The 15,798-nt window shown below is 37.1% G+C and overlaps 1 protein-coding gene across 1 annotated transcript; it reads left to right on the forward strand.

The window, feature by feature from the left end:
• Positions 1–10: 10 nt before the first annotated feature.
• On the forward strand, positions 11–12,601 carry LOC139971599 (uncharacterized protein C19orf47-like). Its single transcript, XM_071978222.1, has 7 exons — positions 11–193; positions 3,864–4,066; positions 4,713–4,791; positions 5,998–6,114; positions 7,121–7,285; positions 8,699–8,778; positions 9,117–12,601. The coding sequence occupies exons 1-7, from the start codon at positions 181–183 to the stop codon at positions 9,846–9,848; spliced, it is 1,389 nt and encodes a 462-aa protein (XP_071834323.1). The 5' UTR covers positions 11–180; the 3' UTR covers positions 9,849–12,601.
• The last annotated feature ends 3,197 nt before the right edge of the window (positions 12,602–15,798 follow it).

The following is a 15,798-nucleotide window of genomic DNA, read 5'->3' on the forward strand; positions in this document are numbered from 1 at the left end:
TCTGTGATAAATTGAGGTATGGTTAGGCAATGCTGCACTGTAGGATGTATATGATGAAGAGGAGTTACACAGTGAAGATGATCATTAGATGACAGACGAAACTACTTGGAAATTACCGTGAAATATTGCGAATCCTTGATCAGTTCGTTGAATCGTTTGTCTGAACTGTGCTAAATAAAAATGGCATCCAAAGGTGATAAACTAGCAGCAACTAACTGCATTCCAGTCGCAAAAATTAACCAGCGTAGGACTATGTCCTACTGCGTACATATGAGAGGCAGATTTAGACCTAAACAGTATACGTTAGGTTAGGCTACAACTTGTAAGACTTACTGTAGTGTAGGGCCTACATTATAATAAAATATTAATACTGTATATTGATAGGAGTATTAGTACTTGGCATAAGGATAGCATATAGGCATATCGTTGGCATGATGATAGTAGGCATTAGGGTTGGGCGATATATCGAAAATTATTATTATCGCGATAATTTTTTTTCAAGACGATATTTTTGGAGGATTGAACAAATGACGATAATTTCTTGTGAAAGAAATTTGAAATAAATGTAGAAAAAAATCTCCATTTTATGTGTAAATGTTATTCTAGCATTCCATGGTTAAGAAAGTTGAAAAGAAATAAAGTTTATCAACTTCAATTACTGACTTTTGCACTTCGTAAAAAACCCTTCCTTTACAACATTGACTGTATAGAGAACAAAACTCTGAAAATCAGTAGAGAAATTACCAATTGTGTACGAAAAGTAAGTTGGTACACCTTTCTAATTTTACGAAAGATCGAGCAAAATACTTTCGAAAAATTCACGCGAAAGTGGCATATCGTGCTAAATGCAACAAGTGTCATGTAAACAAGGCTCTAGTACACCCATTTATGAATAAACCAGAAGACCACATCTGGTGTAAAGCGGGGGGAAAAGAAAGTATTTTCTAGAATTTCCCCAAAAAATAATAATAATAATATCCTACCATAGTTAAGTGTATAGTAAATAGCCTAACCACTTCGTCGGTTACGGATCTCACGTAACAACAAAAACACAACTAATTGTATTTTGCGAAGTTGACGATTTCTACAAGGACATGGAAACAATATTTAGCATTAAGTTAATCACGCCTGGTGGCCTAAAACATGGAATTACAGGGTTTAATTTCATAAAGATGGCCATACTGTAGCTACTGGGGCCTTGATATCGTGCTATGTCTGTATGGTAAAGACTGTGCCTCGTGTATCATGGGGAATAGATTGTTTTGTTCATGCGGAGGAGTCGGTTGGCTTGAGGTGTGTTTTACTTACCTTAATGTTACGGGGATATTTACCTACTTTCCTTTAACGCCTAAGATAATATTTCGCATAACTTCACCGATCCTTTACTGACTGACCTAATTAATTCTAGAGTGGAGCCAAAAAAGTTTACTCCATGAAAAGTTTTTTGGAACCGTGCCAAAAATGTTAACAAACAGGTGTTAGACAGGGGGGTTGTAACTTGTTTGGTAAGGTACCTGGGAAAATTGGAAGCACATGCAGCCTACCGTGATATTTAAGTACGGTTAAACACTGCAGTTGTAAACTGATTGTTAGGCAGTCTAGAAACGGGGCTTTGCCGAACGTAGTTTGTTTCATAATATCGACAGTTTTGTAAGTTAAACTTTATAAAGATTGTAAGACAGATTAATTCTCTTTTCATTTTATCACATTATATAGCTACTCTAACTTGTCATTTTAAAACTTTCATCAGTTTCGTGACAATTTAAATTCATAAAGTTAGTCAGTATTTTGAATCCTCAATTGCGATTTTTTTATCGCCAGACACGAAAAAATACTTAACTTTTCTGGGGTCCTTCGCCCCCTGGACCCCCACAAGGGGTTCCACCCCTTGACCCCAACGGGGCTCTAAGGCGGGCCCCTGAACCCCACGCCATTATGCTCGGTGTGTTTGCTGCGCGAAAACACCGGTGGGAAAAAGGCAGTTGTTTTTAGTGTGTTCGCGAACACACTAAAACAACAAGAAAAAATTATCGTAATTATCGAAATATCGCGATAATTTTTGAACTATTTATCGTGACATTAAAAAGCAAATATCGCCCAACCCTAGTAGGCATAGTCAGTTGTACATGATGATGTTGGCAAGGCCCACTTGTACTAGTTGTAGCATGGTGACTAATAATTGATGCAATTAAATTAAGGATTTGGTTAACAATGTCTATCAACGAAATATCGAAATCACTCAACTGTATGTGTTTTTCATATGTGTAGTTCCTCAGTAATGTAATGATCTCAAAATATTTATTGTTCTGTGCCTACGCAACGTACAACTGAGCAGAATGTGACCACAAAATGTCTGCCTTGTCAAGTTCTTTCATACCTTGATCAGAGGTCATGTGAAGTTCTTGTACATGCATTTGTCACTTCAAAACTGGATTACTTAAGTTCTGTTTTATTTGGACTTTCTGAGTTCCAAATTCGGAAACTTCAAAAGGTTCAAAATAGTCAAAGAGCGCAAATAGTCAAAGAGCGCAGAGAAGATGTTATACCACCCCACCTCTAAAGGATCTTCACTGGCTTTCTAATTGACAAGTAAAGCTCAAAATACTTCTACTTGCATTTCGTGCTCATGATTTACAACAGTCTGTGTATCTCTTTAACCTTCTATCATCTTACCTTCCTGTACCCACATTACGTTCGACAAGCAATCATACCTCTGTGTACCCAAACCTTGTGTAAACGCTTTCGGATTCAGAAGTTTGACTTACTCTGCTGCAAGTCTGTGGAATCAGTTACCAGACCATCTTCAAACTTGTTCAAATCTTTCAACCTTTAAGAGTTTACTGAAGACTCATTTTCTGTTCCTCATATCAATGTTGATGCTTTCCACTTAGTGAAGTGCCATGGGCAGTTACTTGTTTCCTGGCAATGTATTAATCTACATTATTATTAATATTATTATTATTATAATTAATAACTTCACCCATTTAGTTCTAGTCCTACAGGCCCTCCCAATGTATTCCACACAGTTTAGTCATACAGTACATAAAAGGAAAGTTTAGAAGCTTGCAGGGCCTAAACAAATATTGGGCTAATCCAACTTTCAAGTATTCAAATTTTCAGCTTAAAAGTCAGCAACAATTAACCATTCTTACTTCAGAAATGCTACATTGTAACCATTTCCTTCCATTACAGACTAGTTGTATCCAACATAGGCTATGCCTTTCTTTTTGCCATGAGAGATTTAAAACAGTGCTGATTTTTTGGCCAATGACCATTCCTTTGAAAGTGGAGTCTTAGCCACCTCCATCTGTGCACTATAATTAATGTTTGTTAACAAGATTTATCAGCGTAAGCACTGCCAATCCAGCTCAGGAAGCCTTTTATTACAATAACAGAGTCCAATTCCAATAAAAATTGGAAAATCAAGCAGGGAAATTTTATGCACAAAGAAAGTAGGCCCTAAAGTGAAGCTTTTGTACAAAGTTCTGTAAAACGTTCATAACATACTATACCCGATCAAATCTACTTCATATTGCAAATTCCTTCTTCTTCACATATTATCCATGAATTATATATTTGTTGTTTCTTTGTCTTTAGAAATGCGTATCAGCGTAAGCACTGCCAATCCAGCTCAGGAAGTCTTTTATTACAATAAAGGAGTCCAATTCCAATATAAATAGGAAAATCAAGCAGGGAAATTTTATGCAAAAAGATAGTAGGCCCTAAAGTGATGCTTTTGTACTGTACAAAGTTCTGTAAAACGTTCTTAAAATACTATACCCAATTAAATCTACTTTATTATTGCAAATTACTTTGCCTTTACATATTATCCATGAATTATTTGTTGTTTCTTTTGTCTTTAGAAATGTCCTCATGGATTAAGTTCTTTACCACTGCTGGTATTCCAGCAGGACCAGCGACAACCTATGCCACCATTTTTGTGGATAACAGAATGCAGATCAACATGCTGATGGACCTAAACAAAGAGTATCTGAAAGATATGGGTGTCACCGTGATGGGAGACATCATAGCCATTCTAAAATATGCCAAGACTGCACATGCAGAAGTAAGTGAAAGGAAAAATTCCAATTGTTTTTTTTTTTTTCGTTTTATTTTTATGCCTTATACTGTAGATTCAGCTTTGATCAACAAAACCCCTGTTCATCACTAAATAACCTGGGAGAATAAAATGGTGTTTCTGAGAAACCTGGTTAGGTTCTAATTCTGATGCTTAGACTATCCACACTTGCAACTGCACAAAACATTTCTCACAAGCTGTCTGTCTGATTAATAAAACAGCCCCAAAAAGTTAAGAGCTGTAACATTACTCTTGCTGATCCTAAGATGGATTGAAAATACCCTATCATGAAAACAGTTGTCAGAAATTCTCAGTTTATCCTGTACTTTCAGGTAACAAAGAAAAGTATTAGCCCCTAACTTATCAAAATTAACTGAAATTTATCTGACAAAGGCACAGAACTTCTTTGCTGCTGATAGACCTAAGCTGCCTATCCAGGTGTGATTTAAACAAAAAGGTAAATCTGCAGTGTCTGGTGAACATAAATTGAAGGAATGTTAGATGAAAGGTTAGTGACGGGCACTGTCATCATACCTCATCGTACTACACATTATGATCAACTCACTGATAGTCTCATCAATGTTAAACTGAAAACATGCACAAAACGTTGTGATATTTTGTCTCTTACCCACAGTATGAACGAGACAAACCAGCCTTGAATACATCATCAATGAAACCCACTGAAAAAGTTGAACTCAAGAGACACATGTCAGGTGAGTTTTGTAAAGGATGCCTTAATAATAATAATAATAAATTACATTTATATAGCGCTTAATATAGCGTTCCAAAGAGCTTTACAAAGTAGGAAAAGAGACAAAGGAAACCAAAGGAAAAAAGAAACTAGGAATCAAACAGAATTGTTTTAAGTTATCTCTTGAAAATACAAAGGGGGGAGAGTCACGAACGTGAAATGGGAGTTCGTTCCAAAGAAAAGGCGCAGCGACAGAAAAGGCACGATCGCCATAACGAGTGAGGGTACGTGGACCAGGAGTTAATTGCAAATGCGCATGATAGGAAGAGCGAAGCGTAACTGTAGTTGACCGACGCAAAGGATTAAGAAGGTCAGTGACATATTGAGGGGCAAGCCCGTTGATCGCTTTGTAGGTGAGAAGTAAGATCTTAATCTGGATGCGCTGAGAGATGGGAAGCCAATGCAATGGAATGGAGTACAGGAGTGATGTGATCAAACTATTTAGTGAGTGAGACTCCGCGTGCAGCAGCGTTCTGAATTCTCTGAAGGGGAGCTATATGAGAAAGTGGCAAATTCACATACAAACTGTTGCAGTAATCCAGATAGGAGGAACAAAAGCGTGAACCAGTCGTTCAGTTGAGCCTTGATCTAAAAATTGATCCTTGATCTAATATGAATGGAGTTGTTTCTGCAAACTAATAGTGCATCTCATTATGGGTACATGAATAATGAATTTTAATAACTCGAATCAGGAAGAGGGTTTGTTAAAGTATGGATGACATGCAGGCCATGACAATGGTGCTACAGTAGGAAAAAAAAGAACATTTCCAAATTTTGCTAAAGGTAACCTACTGTACTTAAAGATGTTCCAATAGTATCCTGAAATTATTTCTCATGAATTGCAAATTTTCGTTGTTTGAATTCAAAACTAGAAATAAACATTGTTTACATCATAGTTTTGAAACAGAACAATTTGTCACTTCATATGGTAAAGCGTTTTATTGCAATATAAAAGCTTAAAAGGGCTCTGGAAGAACGATTGGATATTTGAAATGCTTTCAATAGAACTTTGGACTATCCACAATTGTTGGATATTAATGATTAGTTTTAGGGTAAAGGAATCAGAAATCAGACAGTGCATTCTGCTATGATGTCAATCTTTCATATTTTTGTCTTACTTTATTTGGGAGAGATCTTTTTCATATATTATTGTTCCCTCTCATCACAGCTGGAAGTAGAATGCTTGAGCATTACATGAGGAGGGAAGGCATAGAAACTGAGACACCTCCAAAGGTCGCTGTATCACCCGCCATGGCTGTGAGGCTGGGAGCAGTCCCAAAAACTGGTGAGACTTAAATACAAATTAGCCCCTAGAGACCCTGGAAGCTTTCGTTAATTTTCATAAACACAACTTTCTTGCATTTCCTGTGACCGCTTTTTTTAAAGTGCAAAGGACAGTTGGGAAAACAGTCTTTGCTACTGCACTATAAGAAGCCTTACTAGGATATTATTGTAGGTAAAGTGAAAAAAAATCACCACAGCTGTCTCGGTCGTTGTAAACATTTCTTTCTCAAGTTTGGTTTGTGGATTTACTATAGTGTCATGCTCCAAAATTCATGTGATAAAATGAATGTTCAAAAGAACCTTGTTAGCCAAAGTCTTCAAGAAATACTGACAATTATCATGAATGGAAGGGGCACATTAAATACCGTTGGTCGATGTTATATCATGACTACACCAACTAATTTTGGTGGTCTTTTCGTACTTGAAATTTTGTATGACCTTGAAAAGTTCTGTAACATAACGGTATTAAACAAGACTGGTTAATCCCAGTTCACTTTCAGTAATCCAGTCAGATTCTCTTATTTTTTGGCTCAAGCAACATTTTCATGGCTTTCTAACAAGTGATGCTTCTAGCTGTCATTGTAAGTATAATTTGCTTGTAGTTCTGGTCCTGTAATCCCCTTGGTGACATTTTGTAACAAATATTTCCCAAAGAGGTACAGTGTCCAAGCTTACGTAGGAACAGTAGATACACCCTTCTAAAGGATTTTGCGCTTTAAGAATTGTGTTGTGGATTGCTTTGTGAAATTATTAAAGAGGTTCTCTAGAGGTGAAAAATATTTGTAATTAATATTTTGACGCTGATAATAGTCTGTTTTGTGTCTGTTAGTTTGTTTTGTATCAGACTATCAGTAGCCATTACGGATACTACTGTAAATGTAACCAGCTGATGTAAACCACTGCTCAAACCGTTGGTCAGATCTTGTGCATATTGATCTAGATTCAGTGCAAAGAAATAAGAAAGGACAGATGAACACTTCAAACGGCCTTCTTTCTTTGTAAAACAGGTACAAAGTCATCAACTCGTCAACCCGCTGCGGAGATTATCCCAGTCAAAAGAGCCCGGAAGGTTGACCCCTCTGAGGAAGGCCATTATGTTATCAGTATGCCCAAAGGTACAACGCCAAGAACAAAGTCCCTGCTTCAAAAACAGAAGAAGAAGAAGGTCAAAGGTTTGGAAGGTTCTATGAAGTTTTATGTGAAATATCTGTATCTGTCCATGCAGACACATATCTTGTTAGTAATCTAGGCTTACAATTGCGCTAGTCTATCGACCAAATTTAACATGATTTGCTCTTATTACATCGGAATAATGGTTAGTATGTGAACCTTAACAGTTTAACACTACATCTGGGATGAGGATGTGCTGTAATAAAGTCATCAGAATACTGAGAACAAGTGCGGTAGTTGAATGAACATAGAACATAAGGTGTTCTTATTGTATCAGCAGTAATAGTAAAGTGTTACTGTTGAATTAACAATGTTATTGAGTCAACAGTCATGATCAACTGTTGCTGTTGCATCACTGGTAACAAATGATGGGCTGTTAAATCATTAGTAGCAATAATGTGTGTCTGTGTGATCATTGTAGCAACAGTAATAGTAAAGTGTTGCTGTTGAATTAATGATGGTACTTAGTCAACAGTCATGTGCAACTGTTGCTGTTGAATCAGCAGTTACAAATTAGGTGCACTGTTGAGTCATTAGTTGCAGTAATGTGTAATCATTGTAGCAAGAGTAATAGTAAAGGGTTGCTGTTGAATTAATGATGTTATTGAGTCAACAGTCATTATCAACTGTTGCTGTTGCATCACTAGTACCAAATGAGGGGCTGTTAAATCATTAGTAGCAATGTGTGTCTGTGTGATCATTGTAGCAACAGTAATAGTAAAGTGTTGCTGTTGAATTAATGATGGTACTTAGACAACAGTCATGTTCAACTGTTGCTGTTGAATCAGCAGTTGCAAATGAGGTGCTGTTGAATCATTAGTAGCAATAATGTGTGATTATTGTATCAACAGTGATAGTAAAGTTTTGTTGAATTAATGATGGTACTTAGTCAACAATCATGTTCAACTGTTGCTGTTGAATCAGCAGTTACAAATTAGGTGCTGTTGAACCATTAGTAGCAATAATGTTTGTGATATTTGAATATGTAGTACTTAACAGTAAGGTGATGCTGTTGAATTAATGATGTTACTCAATCAACAGTAAGTATCAGTTATTGCTGTTGAATCAGCAGTAACAAATGAAGTGTTTTTCAATCATTAGTTGTAGGAATGTGTGATCATTGTATTAAACAGTAATAGTAAGTTGTCGTTATTGAATACAAAGTTAAAAATGAGTCATCATATTTATTTTACTCTGAAATGGAATCAGGATTAATTTAGTATTCAAATTTTGTGTAGCAATTTGGAGGTACCTGTGCTGTTGAATCATCAGAAGCAACAATAAAGTGTTGCTGCTTTGCCTGCTTACCTTAGGATATAACATGGTTACAATACATTTTAATCATACCTACTGTATAATTGTATGCAGTATGGTACAACACTAGCAATATCAAGTTTTTACTGGTTACCTTACAGGTCAATCCAATGTGTTTCAGAGATTAGGTAAAGAAGTTGGAAGTCAAAGTGCTACTCCTAAAAGTAGTGGTGGAGCAGGGGTGAGTATTGTCTTTGAATCACTTGTTAATGGAGACTTGATGCATTTGAAGCAATATCATGTTTGATATTTACACTCAGTATCATCAGGAAAAGGCATGGCTTGAACTCTTTCAAGTTTTGTTACTTTTGGAAAAAAGAATTCAAATTCTACATCTAATGCCTGATATTGTCTTAAATGAAAGAAAGAAGTAATTTTTTTTCGTAGATAATAAAAGCAAAATATTTACATTAACGAGCAAATTTTGAATCCACAAATTTGTCTTATTAAGTGTCATTCGTTATAACTTCCACCCACCATGTATATATTGATCGCAATCACGTTGCTCTTGAATCACAGGATGTTTTCAGTCGGCTAGGAGGTGTTCAAGCACAACGAATGAGATCACTCTCTGAGACATCGGTGACATCCATCCTGGAATATAAGGGGGTCTTGAAAGAAGGCAGCCCCAAGAGACCTACTCAAGAGAAAACATTGACTGTGAAAATACCAAGTATCTTTAAAGAAGGATTAACTGGTTTGCAAAGACCAGAGATAACCACCACTTCCAACATGAGCAAGCAACGGCCACTGACTACCAAAGGTGTCAAGGGAAGGCTAGGAGGCAAACCCAAGATGGTGTCCTTACAGAAAAGTGTCCCAGTATTGTCAAAAGGACAGAAATCGCCAGTGAAAGTCGCAGGTGGTGTGAACAAGGGACCCAAAGTGACTGTTACACTCAGTGGAATGAGAGGGGAGCAGACATCGCGGTTTCAAGGGAGACTGGGGGGCAAGACAACAGCAGGAAGATTCAGCCAGTCGATGTTTGGTAAAGGGAAGGTTATTAAAACTACAAAGCAGCAGCAGCAACCAGTGGTGGTCACTCTGGTCTCTGACAAACCGAAGCAGAAAGTGACCATGAAAGAGAGGTTGGGCAGCTTCAAGGCGGAGGCCTCCTCGACCACTCCTTCCTTTAACATCACAACGAAAAATGCAACCAAGAGGCTCAACGCAACCAATCAGCAGCAGAGAGGACTTGGAGGTCAAGGGAGTGGGAAGCGTAGCGTTTTCAATCGACTGGGAAGGACATGAATAAACAGATGTCCTATTCTATTGGTTTGAATCTATCTAAGTAGTGGTGTATGTTGGCTGTACTTGCGTCATGCAGGCAGGCAGGTAGGAGACACTGCTGTGTTAACACTTTGGCTATAGATATGTTTGAAAACTTCCCAAACATGTCATTTTCTGGTACTTCAAATAGGTCATGCAAGGTTATTTTGCAAGGTTATGTTACAGCAAGAAACTTTCAAGGAAGAAAGAAATGCAAAAGCATGTGGAACATTCAGAGGATTGAAAACAGATGTAAACTTGCTCCTGCTGTTAGCTTTATCAACTTCTTTTTCATAATGTGTTAGTCTAATTTTTTTGTCAGATGGCTGGGTAAATGAAGTTGCCGTGGAGTCTTATGAGAAATAATCGATGACAAAAGAAGTCCACATGTACAGAGGGTTTAATTTTTGTATTGTCATGTTACTACAATTTTCTTGTAGGATTTATGATATTGATCCATGGGTCAGACTGCTTTAGCTTAATTAAAATTAATCAAAATTTCATTTCTCACTCAAAGACATACTTTACAATATTGCGAGACTACTTTAGCAGAGGTGATGTGTCATGTTGGAAGATCAAAACACTTTCAGAAGAGAATCGGTTGGATTTCTGTCCTTATCTTCTTGATTCTCTGTTTGCAACAAGAGCAATATCTATCATAGGTAACTGACAAGATATACTGTATGAAATTTTGGAACATTCACTGCTTTCTGACTTGGGGAGGTTATTTGGAACAAGAATTCAATGATCAATGACAGATCACATCATTATGACTAATTTAGGTGACTAACTTGAGAATGTGATTCTTGACAATCTATGCCAAAGTTTAGTTATTTTCATTTCATAACGATCTTTATTGCCAACAAGTTTTTATTTTCAGAGAAGAGTAATAAGGATGCAATATAACTTTGTTAGGATTCGTTCATTTGAAACTTCTTTACTACACCAAAAAGGGTTTTTGCTTTTGTTTTTTACATTTTGGGGGCTATTATTTGTTTTGCTCATATAATTTCAAATTTCGTTTCATTATTACTTTTATAATTTTCAAGGAAGACTGGATCCTGGGACTTAGAGAAGCAGCTCAGGAAGTTCCTCCTTACTTGAAGTTATTCAAGATCAGTTCACATTATAGCATATTGCTTTTGAAGAGGTGATTGGGGGGGGGTATTGGAGATAGACCTTTTTCTTTTTAGAAATCTGAAACAGTTTGGGAACTTCATCACTTTGGTATAAATTATTCAATGATCTTAATGCTGAGCAAGACTCAATGTAGTCTTGTTAAGTTTAAGTGCATTCATTTTATTCATATTTGTTTTATTTTGTTTTCAAATTGGGTATTAATTATTTTCCTTTCTGGGTAAAATCTTCCAAGAAACATCTTAGAAAATACTGAAACTATAATGCCTAATCTGTAGATTAAGATCCACTTCATTTAATAACATGGCTGTACATACTCACCTGTTTATGCAGGAAGTATATGGACTTTTGTAGCATTTGCTATTAAATGCCTGGTTTCCCTAATCGATGCAATTCTACCTGCAGAGGGAAATCAGTTTAAAGGACTAGTTCAGGTGTCACAAATGTTTATCTAAAGAGTACAATAAAAGACACCCAATAGTAAAGAAATTATTCAAATATCTTTTTCCGTTTAGGAGATATTCAAGTTTAAAGTTCTATCTGATTGTGTAGAAACTGCTGAAATCAGACTAGCTGTGACGTCATATCCTCACAATCCTGAAAAGTCTTTGTTATTTTATTAAAATATTTTGTAAGATTTTATGACTTTCAACCAAGAGATACGTCAGGAGATCTCATATGTGTCAAGGGAAGTATTTGAGATTTAACATCTGAAGAATGTTTGATTATATTGTTTTAGATTTGTGAAAAAAAATGTAATTATTTTTTAATGAAATATATTGACACATGTTAAGGAAGTGAGGATGTGACATCACACCCTCACAGTTAGTCTTTCTACAAAGAAATTTTGAAATCTTCAAAGTGTGATATCTCCTTAACAGAGAATGCTATCATGGTAGTTTCTTCACTATTCTGTTTGTCTTTTTAAGCTCTTTCATACAAGATGGACATGTCAGACACCTGAACCAATCCTTTAAACTAAACAAAAAAGGGACAAAAAATGAGTTGTTACGGTACTATGATACAAAAATGTGTGCACATTTTGATCCAGGTATTAAGCAATCAAATATTTCATGTTCTGCATGTACTCCATCCAGTGTAAACGCTCTGTACAGAGTCACATGTGTTATATGATATTTCAGTCTGCAATTGACATGGTGTACTTACTCGTAGGTCACAGTTCTATTGAAAGGGAACCAGAACAGAGCATGGATTAGTGCCCTGTTTGGTTTCTTTGCCTAGGGTTCTATCTTTCATAAATTGTCTAAAATAGTTACTTTTTCAAGATAATTTATAATTGCAGTACTTATTAGAACTGTGCCTATGGACTTAGCATACGTAATTGCTAATGAGCAGGCAAAAGAAAAGGTATTCCTATTGATAATATGGGACAAAATTGAATCAATTTGATTTTTCTCTCCATTGAATTAAAATTATTTCACATTTTTTGCTCTCTCCTAGTTCAGCGAAATCTTTTTTTCAATTGGTGAGGTTTGATTTGTTTTTTTTTTGTGCAGGTTTTGTGTAGTTCTCACAAATACTCTGTGTCAAGGGAATATCAACAATGTTTTCATGGAAGTGTGACCTGAAAAACTAAACCACACTGTGTTTTTGTTTCATTGCTTCCACTGTTGTTAGTCATTTGCTCTTTGCTTATTGAAAGGTTGGGATAATGAAATGTATAGGAACCCCCACCCCATTGTGATACCAGTGCCCCAGGATTCTTTTTTGTTAAAGAACAAATGTTTGTATGTATTTTAGATCCACCTGCAAGCAGGAACTCGCGAAGAAGCCATCATTGGCTTTTGAAAGCCGCAAGCTGACCGAAGTCAGTCTCTTAGATTCATATTTAACGTCCATGATTATGAATTGTCAACAACTCTGTTACTGGAAGACATACATTAATCTTGGAGTGACTCGAACTGGGGACCTTATGATTGAAAGGCACCGGCGTTAACCACTGAGCTAACACTCCTATAAATAACACTCCTACAAATGACAGGATATTAGTTATCTTTATCTTTTCCAACCAATCAAAGGTCTGATGTTGGGAACAGACTGATAGATGGTTGGTGCACACCAAAGTACTCAGGGAAAGGAAGCAAGGTCTACAACAACTTTTAAGGTATAGGCCTGGGCTAATTAGGGAGGTCCATTTACAAACAATGAATACTATGAAGAGCCTTGACACAAGATAATTACTTTCAAGTGAGAAATTGTGAAATTCTTCCTCTCCTGTCGATGTCCTCATGCCTACGTTCAGTTACTTTGAATTGGTGTTTATTTACAAATGAGCGCCATAGATACTTGTCAGTATAGCCATCTAAACGTCACGGAGGACCGCGATATACAGTGGAATGAATAGTTTCCTTCTGCACCCACACGTTGGCACTCCCAACGAGGTAAATGAATCTGGAGGATTCATGTCAATTGGGTGCGCGCGTACCATGTATGGAGGGTCATGTGATGTGTTCCAGGGTGGTACTATCCTGATATTTCTCTGTAGCAGTTCGAGAACAGTGTTAGTGACTTCGTGAAAGATTGGTCGGTTCGGACATGGGAACTAACGGCATAAGAAGGTACTGGTACTTCAGGCCTACGAAATAGTGCTAATATGCTAACGTTCAACCTTATTCTCTTGAATGAAGGCAGGCTTTCTACATAATCTTACTTATTAATACAGCTCTAGGGGCAAGCTTTGTCTCATATGGCCTAACGTTATTACTACACGCTATAAGTGAATGTAGAAATGGGAAATGTGGGGAAATGTTTAGTTCAGTGCAACCACGGAATTCTCCATGGAACAGAGCCTAATGCTGCTCGACGGGAATATAGCTATCACGTTAGGCTACAGGCACGGTTATTGCTAGGTAACGGGTGTCGTCTGCTGCTCTAAGCACGAAAACACATTTACGTACTAGTTGGGTGAAATCATCGTGCGTAATAGGGAGAGTAGTATATTAGTACCACCCTGGAACACATCACATGACCCTCCATACATGGTACGCGCGTACGCGCGTATTTACTGTGTGATAGTTTCTCCAGATTCATTTACCTCGTTGGGCACTCCGTTAGCTAGCTTCAGTCCGATCGATTCCTTTGAAGTTATGTACACAACATAATCATATTCTACATATACTGTACTATGCTTCATCGACGGATATTCGTCCCAGCAACGATTAAGGTCGTCTTGGTAGACGCTCCACTCTAATCCGCAACCGATTGCAAGACTCATAGGTCATTCAATAATATCTGTACCTCATAGCCGAGTCCATATCTGTCCAGTCAACGCCGTGCTCCAGCTTTGGTAAACGTGCTATACAGCACCCGCTCATAGTGTACATTGTTTGTCTGGTTTATCGTGGACATAAGCACTAGCACAGCAGTTCTAACTAGTACCAAAGATTATTTATTTTCGAACGGTGTATTCTCCTTGCAAATACCTCCAGTGAATGAGGTGGGTTTTATTGCCTTAACGTGGAAAAGGACTTAGTCATTTGATTTGGGGATATTGTAGTTCTTCACAGTTTTGCTGAACCACACTATACATGCAATTGTAGATTGTGACTAATACATTTGTGTTACCAAGTTTTAATACTCCAGAACCGATTCAATCTTATAAGGCCCATCTACTGTATATCTGAAATTTCTCTATCGTAACTTCCTCTGCTATCTCAGCTACCAGGCGAAGCTCTCTGTATAGAAAATTAAGCCCTGCATCCATGTTTTCAATACTGAGCATTGTTTGTTGTCCAGCTGAAGACTACACCCTAGCTATGACCACTTCTCTCTTTTATTGAAAGGTTCACTTCCAACTACCCAATCTGAATCATGAGATGTGCCTCACCTGTCTTTTCAAGTCAATAGGTCATGTCTGATGTTAAAATTGAGGGTCACTGCATTCTTTGCTTCCTTCCTAATGGGAATCATTTTCAGGGCAGGATCATCACAGGTCAGAACAACAAGCAATATGGACTCACAGGAACCAAGGGAGCAAATCCAGATGGACATTTCCATGAGTGCTGCTTCGAAGATGCCCCAAAATTCTTTTGTGTAACATTGATTGATTTTGACTCGAAGAAAGAGGTGAAGATAAATTATGTCATGCAAAATGGTGGGGACAACTGCTCATTAATACGGGAAGGACAATTTGAATTTCATACAGACCAACTGTTTGCAGGCTTTAAAGCAGATAATGTCATTGGAAAGTATTTCTCAGACAAATTAGTTGGTAAGGACTGTCTTGTTTGTGTAGGACACTGCATCATACCAGGAATTTCAAGGCAATGGTCAGAGAGTGAGGATGGACAATAAACCTGCACAAAGGATCTGTCCTGCTACTGACCAGGGTGTTATTACAACTTTCTGTTATGCTTAATTAGCATCATTCACATCTCATGAAGTAGAAAATATACTGGAATAGAGCAGTAAACTCTTGTGTTAATAGAATTTGGAAATGAATGCTGGCCAACTGTCTGTTTCCTTTTTCATTCAAAGTGTTAACAAAATAACCACATCAAAATGTTCATATAGAAAGTAGTAAATCTTGTGAGAGGTTAAGTTTAATCAGGTGACAACATGTATTTGTGCAAAGTAACTCCATACCCAATACAAATTTTGGATAAGCCATCAGCATCTCTTGTACAGTAGCTTGGCTTGGAACCAAAAAACTTGAAACAAACCTCACACAACTTCAATCAGAACAGTAGGATACTAGTGACTAAAAAATCATACCCTGATAATCACTGACAAAAAGTCCTCAAAGTAATCAAAAAAACCCTTTGGGTGTATAACG

Source organism: Apostichopus japonicus, chromosome 8, assembly GCF_037975245.1.
Source record: "Apostichopus japonicus isolate 1M-3 chromosome 8, ASM3797524v1, whole genome shotgun sequence".
Taxonomy (NCBI): domain Eukaryota; kingdom Metazoa; phylum Echinodermata; class Holothuroidea; order Aspidochirotida; family Stichopodidae; genus Apostichopus; species Apostichopus japonicus.

What these genes read in the sequence shown, in the direction of transcription:
- LOC139971599 (XM_071978222.1), top strand. An exon ending in ACTCAAGAGACACATGTCAG is followed by an intron (nt 4,792 to 5,997) that starts GTGAGTTTTGTA and finishes CTCTCATCACAG; the next exon opens with CTGGAAGTAGAATGCTTGAG. An exon ending in AAAGTAGTGGTGGAGCAGGG is followed by an intron (nt 8,779 to 9,116) that starts GTGAGTATTGTC and finishes CTTGAATCACAG; the next exon opens with GATGTTTTCAGTCGGCTAGG.